The following is a 12,808-nucleotide window of genomic DNA, read 5'->3' on the forward strand; positions in this document are numbered from 1 at the left end:
TTTGGATTCCCGGAGATTTAAAACTTCTATGACAAAGGAAAGAAATAAACTTCCTCAGGAACACAATAACTCCATTCCCTCCTCCCCGCCTCTGTGCTCCATTTCCGAAACAGGCATAAAAGACCTTCCAAGATCTATAAAGGCTTGTAAAATCTTCAACTTGAGATGAAAAGCTCAAACTTTAGTGAACTATCGAGCAAATGGCGGCCCCTCTGAGGGGTAAGATACGACCATTATGACTCTTGCCAGCCCCTCCCCCCCCCATTAAGTTTCATACTGACATCTCAGTGTTCGCTGGCTCGATGGTTCTACTCTTCCAAGTTAATCATTTTATGTCACCGGGGGATTTCTAGTCTCAGTCTTTAATTAGGTGAGTTAGTTATATATTTTTTAGCTATTTAGGAAGGATGAAATTCCCTTTTGGTATTGTTTCCTTTCTATTCATTTCTGCAAGATACATATTAAGCTGATTTGAATAAAACTGAATCAGATGCAGTTCTCTCATTTAAAGTAGCAGCAAAGAGTTAGTATGAAATACCTGACAACTGATGGTTTTCGGAATTCTAATCCCGCGTTTTCCTCTTTGTCACGGTTTCAGCTCTATTGAAGCTCGGGTTGAAAAAGTCAATAAACACAAGACTTTGAATAGGCGAGCACAATATATACATTCTACGTTGCGGCAGATGTTAAGTTTAATAAATTTTTGGATTTGGTCTTTATGAACAATTTAAGTTAAATACGCTTTCGTATGTTATTAAATGTTTCATCGTGTCTTATGAAGGGGAAGATATGTCAAGTAATTAATGCTGAAATTTCTTCAGTGCGCTAATTATGAAATGAACTAGCAGTCAAAGGTGGTTAAATCCTTCAACTAGCATCTCTTTAACAACGTATTATAACTGTTAATAAATGTTTTTTGCTCAATATCAACTGGAAATATTAATCAAAATGTCTATCAAACAAACAGCAATAAGATAACCAACTTTACAAACCACCATCAGATGGCTATTGTAATAGGGAACCGAGAGGAAAAGTGGCGCAGTTAACACTTGCTTTCACCAAATGTGACACGAGATCGTGTACATGTTTATGTACTTAATTATTTGGGGGTTCAGATTTTTCTTCCAATACGAACTTCAGTTTTTTCCCCTTGTTTCTCGACAGAATGTGGTACGCACAAACACTCAGAGCTGTTGACGAGCTCGTAGGAGCTCCTACTGAGGTGTTTATTGTAAGTTTTGTTGTTAACGCTGATTGGCCTGTAATGCCCTGGGTGGGCGAGAGGGGCGACAGGTAGTCCTTTTTTAAATTAAAATGTTACCCTAATCAAACTTTTTTGCCGATATGATGCCTCGAATACGCTGAATACCCAGTCACTTTAGATCGTGAGCCCAAATATTATGGTTTCGTTGTATTAGTAGAAACTTTTGGGGGAATAGCGAGGAAAGCCCCACCCAAAAAGGGGCCTGGAAGTGCACGAACAGCCCGACCGGAAGTGACTAACCAGAAGACTTGTGTCGAGAGAACTTTGCTCTTAGAGGACTGAATACGAATGGATGGACTATGGATTGTCCCGGACAGGACAAAATAGGTATACAGCCCCCCCGGGGGGGGGGACTCCGCATATGAAGGTGGTACGGATGCTCGTCGTCTCGCTTAGGGGTGTAAATTTTGGATTATGGTCTCACTTAGGGTATTCTGGGCAAAACGCCATCATATTTAGCCGTGAAGGTCTCGTTTAGGGTTGCACGCGGAAAAATATAAAAACATATATTTGATATCTATATTTTTAATTCGTTTTATTTACTCCATTCATATAACCAAGTTTTCTATAACATCAATACCTAAAGAAGACGTCTTTGTCCATTGTTTTCATTTGTCTGTGTTTTAACATGGTCTCTTTTAGGGGTCAAAAAAAGCTTGGGCCACTCCCAGATCGGTCTCTTTTAGGGGTTTGATTCAAAATTTCTCATATGCGGAGTCTTCCCCCTCCCGGGGTATACAGCCACCCAAAGGTATTAAAACTGATTCCCCAGATCATGCTCAGGCACTTACTGACATTACCAACTGCTCATTGTTTTCAATTCATCAAATTTTCCCACTTCGTGGAAATTGCTGAGGTAATACTGCTCATTAAGGAAAGGAATCATGAAATGATCTAAGGACTGTTTCAAACGTCATACCACTACGGTGCTAAGCTGGCTCGACTGTAGCTCGACTGGAGCACGACACTAGCTCGACTTGGTTAAATTCAGTCGAAAAGAACGGTTGTTGCCGAAAACAAAACACAAAAATAAAGAAACGATTTAACAAACTTTTAAATGTATTCTAATGTATTCATAATTTTTTAATTGAGTTCGGCACGGCAGTAGCACGACCGTTGAACCAAGTCGACCTGCTGCCGTGTAGCCGTGTATTCCACCTTGTTCAATGTCACGTTTAAAGTAAAGATAAGCTAACGATGTCAACACAATGACCTTGAACGAGGGTTCTGACGTCGAAGTTGAGATATGGATCTCTAGATTGCCTAGACGTATCGATAGATGGAGTAGATACTGATATTTATAAACTCTATTGTTATTTTCACAAAGCATGCTATTTAGTTCCGTTTAATTTGTTAAAGTTGTGAGTATAAACGCCTCCTATCTATTCAGTAAACGCCCCTTCTTAGACCCCTAAATTTAAATAAAGGCTCTGAGTTTTTGCTAAAGAGAGAGCTGAAACGACGGGCATCTATCTATTAGATCATTTTTCGTACGCAGATCAATTGTCAAGAATCATCGCTACTAAACCTAAATCAGTCGCCTGCATGCATATGAGTCTGTTTAATTATTTGCTAATTAACGCTTTTTGGCTTATTTGTGGTGTTTCCATCATTTGTCATCAAAAATTGGCAAGTATATTTATAGTTGTAACTAAGAACTTATTTTTTTTCGAGCGTCACCCAGTTCTTTAACGGGAAACATATATTGACTATATTGGTTAGAAATAATAATTAAAAAAAAAGGCTGCCTGCCATTCCACCTTGAATGTCAAGTTTAAAGGTTCTGACGTCGAAGTTGAGATTTGAAAGAGCAAGAATTTGGATCTCTAGATGGCCTAGACGTATCGATAGATGGAGTGAATACTGATATTTATAAACTCTATTGATATTTTCACAAAGCATTGTTACTTAGTTCCGTTTAGTTTGTTAAAGTTATGAATACAGCTGTATAAAGGCCCCCTCTTGGACCCCTGAATTTAAATAAACGCAGACTTTTTGCCACAGGTAGAGCTGAAACGGCAGGCATCTATCTATTAGATAATTTACGTACGCAGATGAATTATCAAGAAATTTGTTTCATCGATACTAAACCTAAATAAATTGCCTGCAGGCATATAAGCCTGTTTAATTATTTGCCAATTCATGCGTTTCGGGTCTTTTATGATGTTTCCATCATTTGTCATCAAAAATTGGAAAGTATATTTATATTAGTAACTAAGAATTTAGCTTTTAGCAAACTTTTAAAGCACCTGTTCTTACGGGGAAAATATATTGACTATATTGGTTAGAAATAACAAACAATGCCTGCCAAAATTGCTGTATATTAGCCTGCTAATATACAGGCGTCTCCTGACTCGCTCCCCGTCGCGAGAGACGTTTCGCGAAACTCCGATCTAGTCGGCGAGGAGCTACGAGCTGACGGTTGTATTCGCAGGCTACTTCGGCTCGATTACCAACCGCTGTTCGGGAAATGTACACGCACTTCTCTCCCGTACAGGTTGTTGCAATCTGCACAACATTTTAAAACAATTTTTAAATCGTTTTTTGGTAGCCTTATTCTCACCATCCGCCAGCGAAAAAGGCAAGTAGAAAAAACGCCAAAAAAAGAACGCTTCGAGAGTTGGCCTCAATAATTGTAATTTGCATATTAATCTTTCTAGTTCTGTTAAAAATAAAACAGAAACTGCGGTATCAAAACATGATGAAACAACGCATGTTGCAAAAAACTAAGATTTTAAAGACTTGACGTTTCGTATCTAACAACTTACATCTCCAGAAGTGACGGTTAAAAAGATTACAGTAAAGTTTAAACATCTAGAAAAAGACTGGAACCCAATAAACAGGTAAAAAACAATAACTAATATAATGATGACAGACTCAATTTGAAGTCAGCAGGAAATTATAATATATGATGCTAGTGGAGAAAAAGTTTTTCACTGCCTTTTTCGATTAAAGCAGGTTTTAAATCACGAGTCAATAAAGTTTGTTTTATTCTACAGTCTGATTTCTCGGTTGTTAATATCTCAAATTAAGTGATGCCATTTAATATTGTGGCCCGTTGAAGAAATATGATCTGCAGTGACAGAAGTGTGACGATCTTTCACTCAGCGCTTGAAAATGTTCAGTTTTCCTATCGTGTAATCGACGCTTGGTCTTCTCGATAAAAAACTCATCGCAATTCCAGCAGCTGGCCTTGTACACCCCCTTAGACATGAGTGAGCGGCTAAGGCCTGTTTCAAACGTCGTGCTACTGCCGTGAAAAGCTGGTTCGACTGTAGCTCGACTGCAGCACGACATTAGCACGACTTGGTTTCAGACGTCGAATTTAATTCAGTTGAATAGAACGGCTGTTGCCGAAAACAAAGCACAAAAATAAACAAAAAGGTTTGGCAAACTTTTAAATGTATTCTAATGTATTTATAATTTATGACTTGAGTTCGGCACGGCAGTAGCGCGACGTTTGAAACGGGCCTAAGTTTTCTAGTTCTAAGCCTTTCTGGTTCTTCTTCGTATTAAAGCAGAGTAAGCAGGCGTCTTCTTTTCTGGTACTGCTCTGGGTGGTTGTTGTACTGGTTGAACATAACATTTGAGCTGGACACGATATGATAAGGCCCGCCAGGTAACTTCCCTATGCCCGCAAACACATCTTTGTATTATCAGACAACACGTGTTTTATCTTTAGTAATAGGTAATTAATGTCTCTTCCCATTCAGGATAACAGCACTGCCGCAGCAAATTCACTTCATGTGAGTTTGGTCGCAGGGCAACAGTGCTTTTGACTTGTGAGACACTGCTCATAGAGGCCAGGGACACCTCTGGGTATGCAGAACCATGCAATGTATCCTTTGTATACTTGTTGCGCTTTTTCTCGTCCCAGGATAAGATATTCTCGTGTGTCTGTCATTTGACACATGGCTATCTTAGGCTCTTTCTGGCTTTTGCCGAGTGTGGATTGCAATTAATTGTGAACGCTCCTAGATTTGCAACAGGGAATTCCCGATAGAGGGGCCCTCTCAGAAGATCTGTACCGAGGTAGAAGCACTAATCAGCTGCTGGTAGGAATTAGTACCTTATCTACAAAATAAATATTGATTTGTGTAGACCACGAGCAGTCTCTCTTTTTTCTTGGTCCGTCGAGCAAAACGCCTTTTTCAGTCGGAAGTCTTCTTTATCCTTACCCGAAATTTAGACCTCCAAAAGAATACAAGAATACAATACATATAATACAATAATAATACAAGAAATTCCAACCTTTTCTATATACCTCATTGTCGAACTAATTTTCGAAAATTCTCAATTCGGTGAAAAGTGAAAGTGAAAGTATCAGTTTGTTTGGCAAAAGGCTTAAGAAATTCCTTCTTTCTTAGTAAAATTGACTCTTTGTTGAGCTACACACCTTTTCTTTCCCTTTTTCTCTTCTTTCTTTTTTTCCTTTAAAAAATGAATCCAAATTTTCATTCAGTACCCTTAACTTGTATGGTTTACCCTATATAGTTCCAGGAAGCCTATAGTTTATAAGCCCCCGGCTTCTATATAGGCTTCCTTGCCTTAACCACATTTAATCTTGTAAATAATTTAGTTGGAATATTGTATATTATCTTTAATGTATTTCTGTATACTGTTGTTGTATTTCTGGTTAATGGCAAAATAAAATGAATGAATGAATGAATGAAAGGCGTGTGTTACTGGTATTAAACAACAGAATCAATCTTTTTTTTAAACAGACTCGGTCGCCCCATGTAACGGAATCCAAGACAGTCTTGGATTCTGGATCGGATTCCACGCTGTGGATTCCGGATTCTAGGTACTGGATCATTGGAACTTAGATTCTGGACTCCATTTGCTAGTGGGATTCCGGATTTCACAGGTAAAATTTTCTGGGATTCCGGATTCCATATTTAAAGCCAAAATTTCTAGGATTCCGGAATCCAGAGTCCCTTTCGCGGGACGAACTCTGCGAAGATTAGCCTGTACATAGACGTTTTTTTCTTTTTCTTTTCGTTAGGTTCGAAAACTTCTTCTTCCCCCACGCTACCCCCTTGCGCTGGCGGTCAACAAATCCCCCACGGTTTTTATTTTTTATCACGCGCGCTCGACGAACTTAGAGAAAATAGAGGGTCTGTGAACAGGCTGTGCGAAGATGGACAACCATGCTTTATGGATCACGCAACGCCCTCTCGGTTACTGGGTTAATAATTGATAGTGTTCATTTTTTCCCACTAATCTACCCATTTTATAAACTGGACGTGCTACGCAGCCCAGTTAACAAAACGCGCACCCACCCCTGAAGTACTGGGAGGAGTGTAATCGGGACCCTGCGTTGAGGAATCTCAACCCCAGTGCTTACGCAATCTCTGGGGCCGGAGATTGGCTTTCAAGGATCTTTGTGTAGCGTTGCAGTTGTGTCCTCCGTTGCAGTTTGGTCCTCTCACCTATCAACCAATAGAATGCGTTTTTATTTGTTCCAATCAAAGTGCGTTGTGATCGTGTCTTCTCCATGTGACTTCCCAACTAGGGGAGGGCTGTAGTATTAGTTTTGTTCGTTTCGTTTCCTTATCCTATGGAAGACTTGTGTATGAAACAGTTTTGGAGCGTTTTCGCCGATGAGGTTTTGGAGAATTTTACAGAAGTGCAAAGTGTGTTCGAAACTGTCCTCGGTCAACGCATATGTTCATATGTTGGAGAGCTAGAAAGCCTGGGACAAGAATGGAAGCACAAACCCCGTGGCCAAATAAAGAGTTCGAAGAAGGACAGTAGCAAGAAGATGCTGTAAGAACAGGAGCACCCAACGACAATTTTTGGAAAATAACAGTTCGGAACATTTGTTGTTAAATTTCTTGCTTGCCTGCCTCTCCTAGGATTTTCGCACCCCCCCAAAATGGTATAATTGCCCATTTTTAATGGATCTTTACCCCATAAAGGTCACCTAGAATTTTCGGGAGCCTTTTTTCTGGTTGAAATTTTCGAAAAGGTAAGTTTTGATCCCTATAATTTCCGGATCACTAGACTTTTAGCTAGGAAATCCGAATAGGCGAAAAATTTTTAGTTGATAAAAATATGCCTATATCTACCGTTTTAATACTGAAATGCGTTCAACAATGCTATGTTTAAGTGCTTTTGAACTATATTCTCGTTGGGTACCCCTGTAAGAAGAAGAACTGAGATGTAATGATTTTCGAGCTTCTGAGTTAGGGGGTTATTTGCAGTTCTTTCAAAAGGCTTTTTTATATAAGGATTAGGTCATGGTACAGATAAGCTCAAGCTAGGCTAGCTCTTGTTTTTATACATGTAGATCGTGAAGTTGTGAGCTTTTTTGACTTTGCTGCACATTGTTAGTTAAGTTTAAGTTATTGCTTAAGTTTATTTACCGAACTGGGCATGTAAAAAATGACAATAACAAAAAAAAAACTGAAGCATTGTTCATGGGGATTTTGAAGTCTTTCTTTAGAAAATAATATAGTAACACTTGATTTTAGAAAATGAGAACCTAATTTCAAAGTTTAGGGTCAGTAAAGAGTTTCCTGTATATATGAGGGCCCTCAAATTTGCAAATTTAGGGATTAGTGAAGTCATTCATATCAGGCAGCCGACTGCATGACTCCCTGAAAGTGGCTAAGAATAATAATGTGGAAATTCAATGTGGATGTGTTTTGTTTTTGATTTGGTAGACGACGCTGTTAGACTTTTTTGGATCAAACTTCTGCAAGAAATGTGAGCGCAGGTTAGCCTGCTTTCAATTTTATATTTGGTCAACTCTCTAAGATGGACACCTCTGGGATCAGAAAAAAGCGTCTGTCTTAAAGAAGATGTCCATCTTTTAGAGTATCAATTTGATTATCGTGGTGATATCTAAATACACATCACTTACTTTATATATTGATGGGTGTGGAATGTAATTTCTTTGGCTGCCATTTTAAATTTTGTTGTTACTAGCGAGAGGCCTGGAACCAAGGAATATTGGGAGGTGTGGGAATTTACCATTTGAACATCACCCATAATACACCTTGTTTGCCCCCTCCCCCCTCCCCCTCAATATTTTACAAAGGCATTCTTTACCCGGTGTTTTCAACAAAATATTTTCAGAACTGTCATGGGTTCAATTAATACAGAATCTACCCTTGGCAACCTGTTGTTGTTGTTTTTTTAATAACTTGTATGCGAAAATTTCGTCTAAACTCCACCTCATCCACCGCTGGAACATCTCTTTCAAACCACTCGATTGATCGCTGACGAACTTTTCTGCGAGGTTTCCGCAGAGGTTTCGCAACAGCCCAGCTCTACTCTTGACCGAATAAATAATTTGAAACGAAAAAGACAGTGTAAAATATAGCGATTTTCCTGACCGAAGCCTGTCTCGCTCGAGCCGTTGTTGAAAATTACGCGAGGCACCAAAAAAACTACATCGTCATTGGACGGTCTGGCCGCCAACTAAGCTGTGAACCAATACAAGCAGTTCGCGTCTCATGTAAGCCGTTCTCGAATAAATGGTTCCTTTCGCGTCTTGATGTAAGCCGCGGCTTGTTTTCTCTCGTACAATCGGCCCTAGCCTTGTTCTAAGCAAATGGAAACGCGTTTTGTTTGATTTGATAACTCATTTCGTTTATTCAATTCACTTCATTTCCTTAAATTTAGCACCGTACTGACAAGACTTGTTGACTATAGTTACGTACAAAGAAAATATACACTAAAAAGTCAGTAAATCTGATACAATACTCGATGAGCACATCTGAAACCAGTGCTGAATCCCTTTCAATTAAGTAACACTGCATAAAGAACTATCAAAAAAATTATTGACTAAACTTGACTGTAACCAAGAAGAAAGTGAAAGCTCGTTTTGCCTATATTTAATAATTCATTTTGTTTATTTAATTCACTTCATTCCACTCCTTCCATGTAATTCAGTCAGGAAATTAATGACTTTCTACTACACTTAGCTGTCGCGGTAACCAAAACTAAAACCGCGGGTACTACAATTTCTTTGCTTTCTAATAGTGTAAATTAATCAGTAAAGTTAACATGCATCCAACTGAATGACCTAAGTCAGCGGTCACGTGCTGATGAGGACAGGCCCGCGATCAGACAGGATCAGTTTGTAATTTTTTTAATTTTGAATTTTTTAATGTTTTTTTTTTATTTTTTTAATTTTTCAATTTTTTAATGTTTTTTTAAATTTTTTTAATGTTTTAATGTTTTAATTATTTAATTTTTTTAGTGATGCACTAGTGAACAGCACACTTACACTTCCAGTGAGCCTTTTCACTTGGAAGAAGGAGAAACCATCAGGCTCGCCCGGGGCAACGAAAATTTTGCGGAAAAAAAAAAAAACGACTTCAATTTTAAGGAGGTGACGTGACAACTGTTCCATCACCTCTGTAAGGTTCACATAGTTCATCATTTCACGAGGTCACAATTTGCGAGAAAAATTGGTCGTGGGAACGAAAGCAAGACAAGCTTAGCTCATGAACGAAGAAGACTCCTTCGCCTATACTGCCTTAATTGACGAGATCAACAGAGTAACTTTCGTATTATAACTTGTAATATATTTTGTAGTCCTATGTAACTTAAGAACCCTTTCAGTTACTCCTATCACTTCCTATCAAATTTATGCCTTTTGCATTTACCATCTAAGTTATACACTAAAATTAGCGACAAATCGCGTGGCATGTTATATGTATATTTAACAATTATTCTTCGAGCCCGAATCAGCTCTGCCGAATCAATAGCTATTGACTCAGAGGCCATGGGGGCAAGAAGGGGTAATTGTTTTAGTAAAATCCAACTAGTTGGTCAAAAATATTACGACAAAACAGCTATAGCTAGTTCAAGCTAGACTTAAATCCTTTCTTGCCACTAAAAAGCCGGCGCTTTTCGCTACTGATGGGCTATAACATAAAGCCTAATTAGCTCAACCAATCAGAACACAGAAGGGATGATAGACCACACTAGTTGAATTTTACTAATAACCAATATAGAGATCGACGCAGTGTTCCATTTATTCCAACACAAGCCCTGTGTTGGAGAATTAATTCAACAGGTGGAAATAATGGTGAATGGAGAAACCTTGTCTTTAATTTATTTCTGCCCTGCCGCAGGACATTGAATATTCTGTGCTGTTGTTATTTTTTTTGTCAATTGCTTTTTAGGAAACTGGGTGTGAAAGGTATTAACTGCTCTAAAAGTTAATTATGCCTTTTTACATTTCTTTGAATTCAGAGTCGCTATGTACACTTCAGCAATTGTTTATGGGAGGTAAAATGTTGAAAATGGGGGGATTTCTTTTATCACGGTCCGCAGGATAGGTCTTTGCCACAGGTTTTGATCCCTGTAATTTTCGGATCACTAGACTTTCAGCTAGGAAATCCGAACAGATAAAAAATTTTTAGGGGATAAAAATATGCCTATATCTACCTTTTAAATACTAAAATACGTTCAACAATGCTATGTTTAAGTGGTTTTGCACTACATCTCGTTGGGTGCTACTGATGAGTAAACGCGCTCGAGCAACGTTTAACGATTGTGCTAATTTCATTGGATACCGTATCATCTTTTAAGTTCCCGCAGGGGCCAATTTATTTCAAGCCCCTTTGAGGGGGTGGGGGTTTATTTACATTCAGCGAAGATGATGACACCAATCCTCCATAGAGAACTAGAATGCAAAGTGTTGTAGGTCATGCAGCTGAAGCATGTGAATAAATCATACCGGATCATTCCGCATGAAGTGTTACATTTTTAACGAACAGAGGGAAGAATTTTGACGTCAAGTTACCATGGTAGCCAAATTTCTGGATGACAACAATAAGGCCTAGATTAAGCAACGACGTCAGCGACAGTAACGAGAACGACAAAAAAAAATCTCGATAGGTTTAGATGAGCAAAACAACAACTTTGCACGTGCATCAGGCTTTTTTTGTACATTTCTTAGCCGTCATTGCACTACTGCGACATGAAACTTCCTAATTTTACGCGGCCTCTTCACGGAGTAAGTGAACACAACACAAAAAGTTTAATTTCTTTTTGTTTTTCTAAACTCGGATACAGTCCTTTCGGATTAAATCCAGAAAATTTTGCTAACATTTGACAAATTAAATGAAACTGAATAAGATTGATGAAGTTTGAAACAGTGCGTGAAGTGAATTTTCCGTTTGTTGTCATCCAAAAATGTTGCTACCATGGCAACGTGACGTAACGTTTTGTCCTCTCTATTATTAAGAAATAAAGAGTTTGTCATCTAAAAAAAGCCGAGGGAGAGGGTAAGGGGAGCTTCAAAGACTGAAGGGGACTTAATAATTTTTCTCCCCTGAAAAGGGAGGAGGCTTGTTGAAAAAGGGGGGCTTTACATTCGTTGTCCGGTATCCAGTACGATACCACAGGTGAAACTGGCAATATTGTGTACTGAACGAAACACTGACTATGAGCCCCAGTGGGAACTTAAAAGAAGATATACGGTATCCAATGAAATTAGCCGGCACAACCGTTGTACGTTGCTCGAGCGCATTTACACATTTCCCTGTATGACAAGCAAACTGACCTATCGTACCGGACTCTGTTAGAATAAATGTCCATACTCAAACCACCCTCCAAATTTTTGTTAATTTACAATACCCTTGTTGGCTCTAACTCTTTCCAAACTTGGTCTGAAAGTACAAAATATTGACAATGTTATGACTTCATTTTATCATCAATAAGAGAACAGATGATAAAAAACTGGCTTCAATTCAGTTAAATATCACATACATTTACATATCGGGTACACAAGCTTTTTAAGGTGTGAGAAGAACACTATCAGTGTGTTAGTATCCAGACACTAGAGACCTTTAGATTCTGAGACTAGGATGACTACGAGAACGAAATTTTTTTCAATACCAGTGAACCATTCCAGGGTGTCTAGGTTTTGAGAATACGCAAAAACGTAAAGTTAACTGTCGTCCTTGTCTATCTAAAGGTCTCCAATGTTGTTCTTGCATCAAGTGCACGTACAGCCCCTTGTAAATGACCCAGAAAGTCGAAAACAGCTCAGAGCAACAGCCCAAGATCTGCTGCTTCCCAGACCAACACTTAAATTGCCTCGGTGACGACGTCATCCTTGGTTTCTTTTGTGTTATTATTCAGGGAAGTCTTAGTCCGGCCATTTGGTGGCGAACGGTTCTCTCTGACACTCAGCAAAGAAAGCCATAAGTTTGTTTGTCCAGAATTGGCCTTCGTTGGGCTTTGTGGTAACGTATAAGCATCGGTTTTACGCGGAGCCACAACTGTTAAAAACCTCTTATTATTTGACTTAGTATCACTGCAATTGTTTTTTGAGGAACCAAATTGCAGTAAATTGTGCAGGGTTGCTTGAAACTTTTGGCGAAATTTTTCATTCAGTAGAATGTAAAGGCATGGATTTAAAGCGCTGTTGGTATGTGCTATCCAGTTGAATAGCAGCTGAACTCTCATTGGCAACTTGTGGTTTTGATCGTGTCGTACGTACGTAAAGTAATGATTCACATAGACTGGAAACCAGCAGACCGCAAATACCACGCATGTGATGACAAGCAGACTTGT

At 38.8% G+C, this 12,808-nt stretch overlaps 1 protein-coding gene across 1 annotated transcript in view; it reads right to left on the reverse strand.

Moving 5' to 3' along the window:
- Positions 1-12,319: 12,319 nt before the first annotated feature.
- Positions 12,320-12,808, reverse strand: part of LOC140934700 (QRFP-like peptide receptor) — a 5,378-nt gene continuing 4,889 nt past the window's right edge. The window contains exon 2 of the mRNA XM_073384280.1: positions 12,320-12,808. This exon is cut by the window's right edge and continues 770 nt beyond it. Within this exon, the coding sequence (XP_073240381.1) occupies positions 12,320-12,808 (489 nt within the window).

The sequence above is a fragment of the Porites lutea genome, chromosome 4, assembly GCF_958299795.1.
Source record: "Porites lutea chromosome 4, jaPorLute2.1, whole genome shotgun sequence".
Classification (NCBI taxonomy): Eukaryota; Metazoa; Cnidaria; class Anthozoa; order Scleractinia; family Poritidae; genus Porites; species Porites lutea.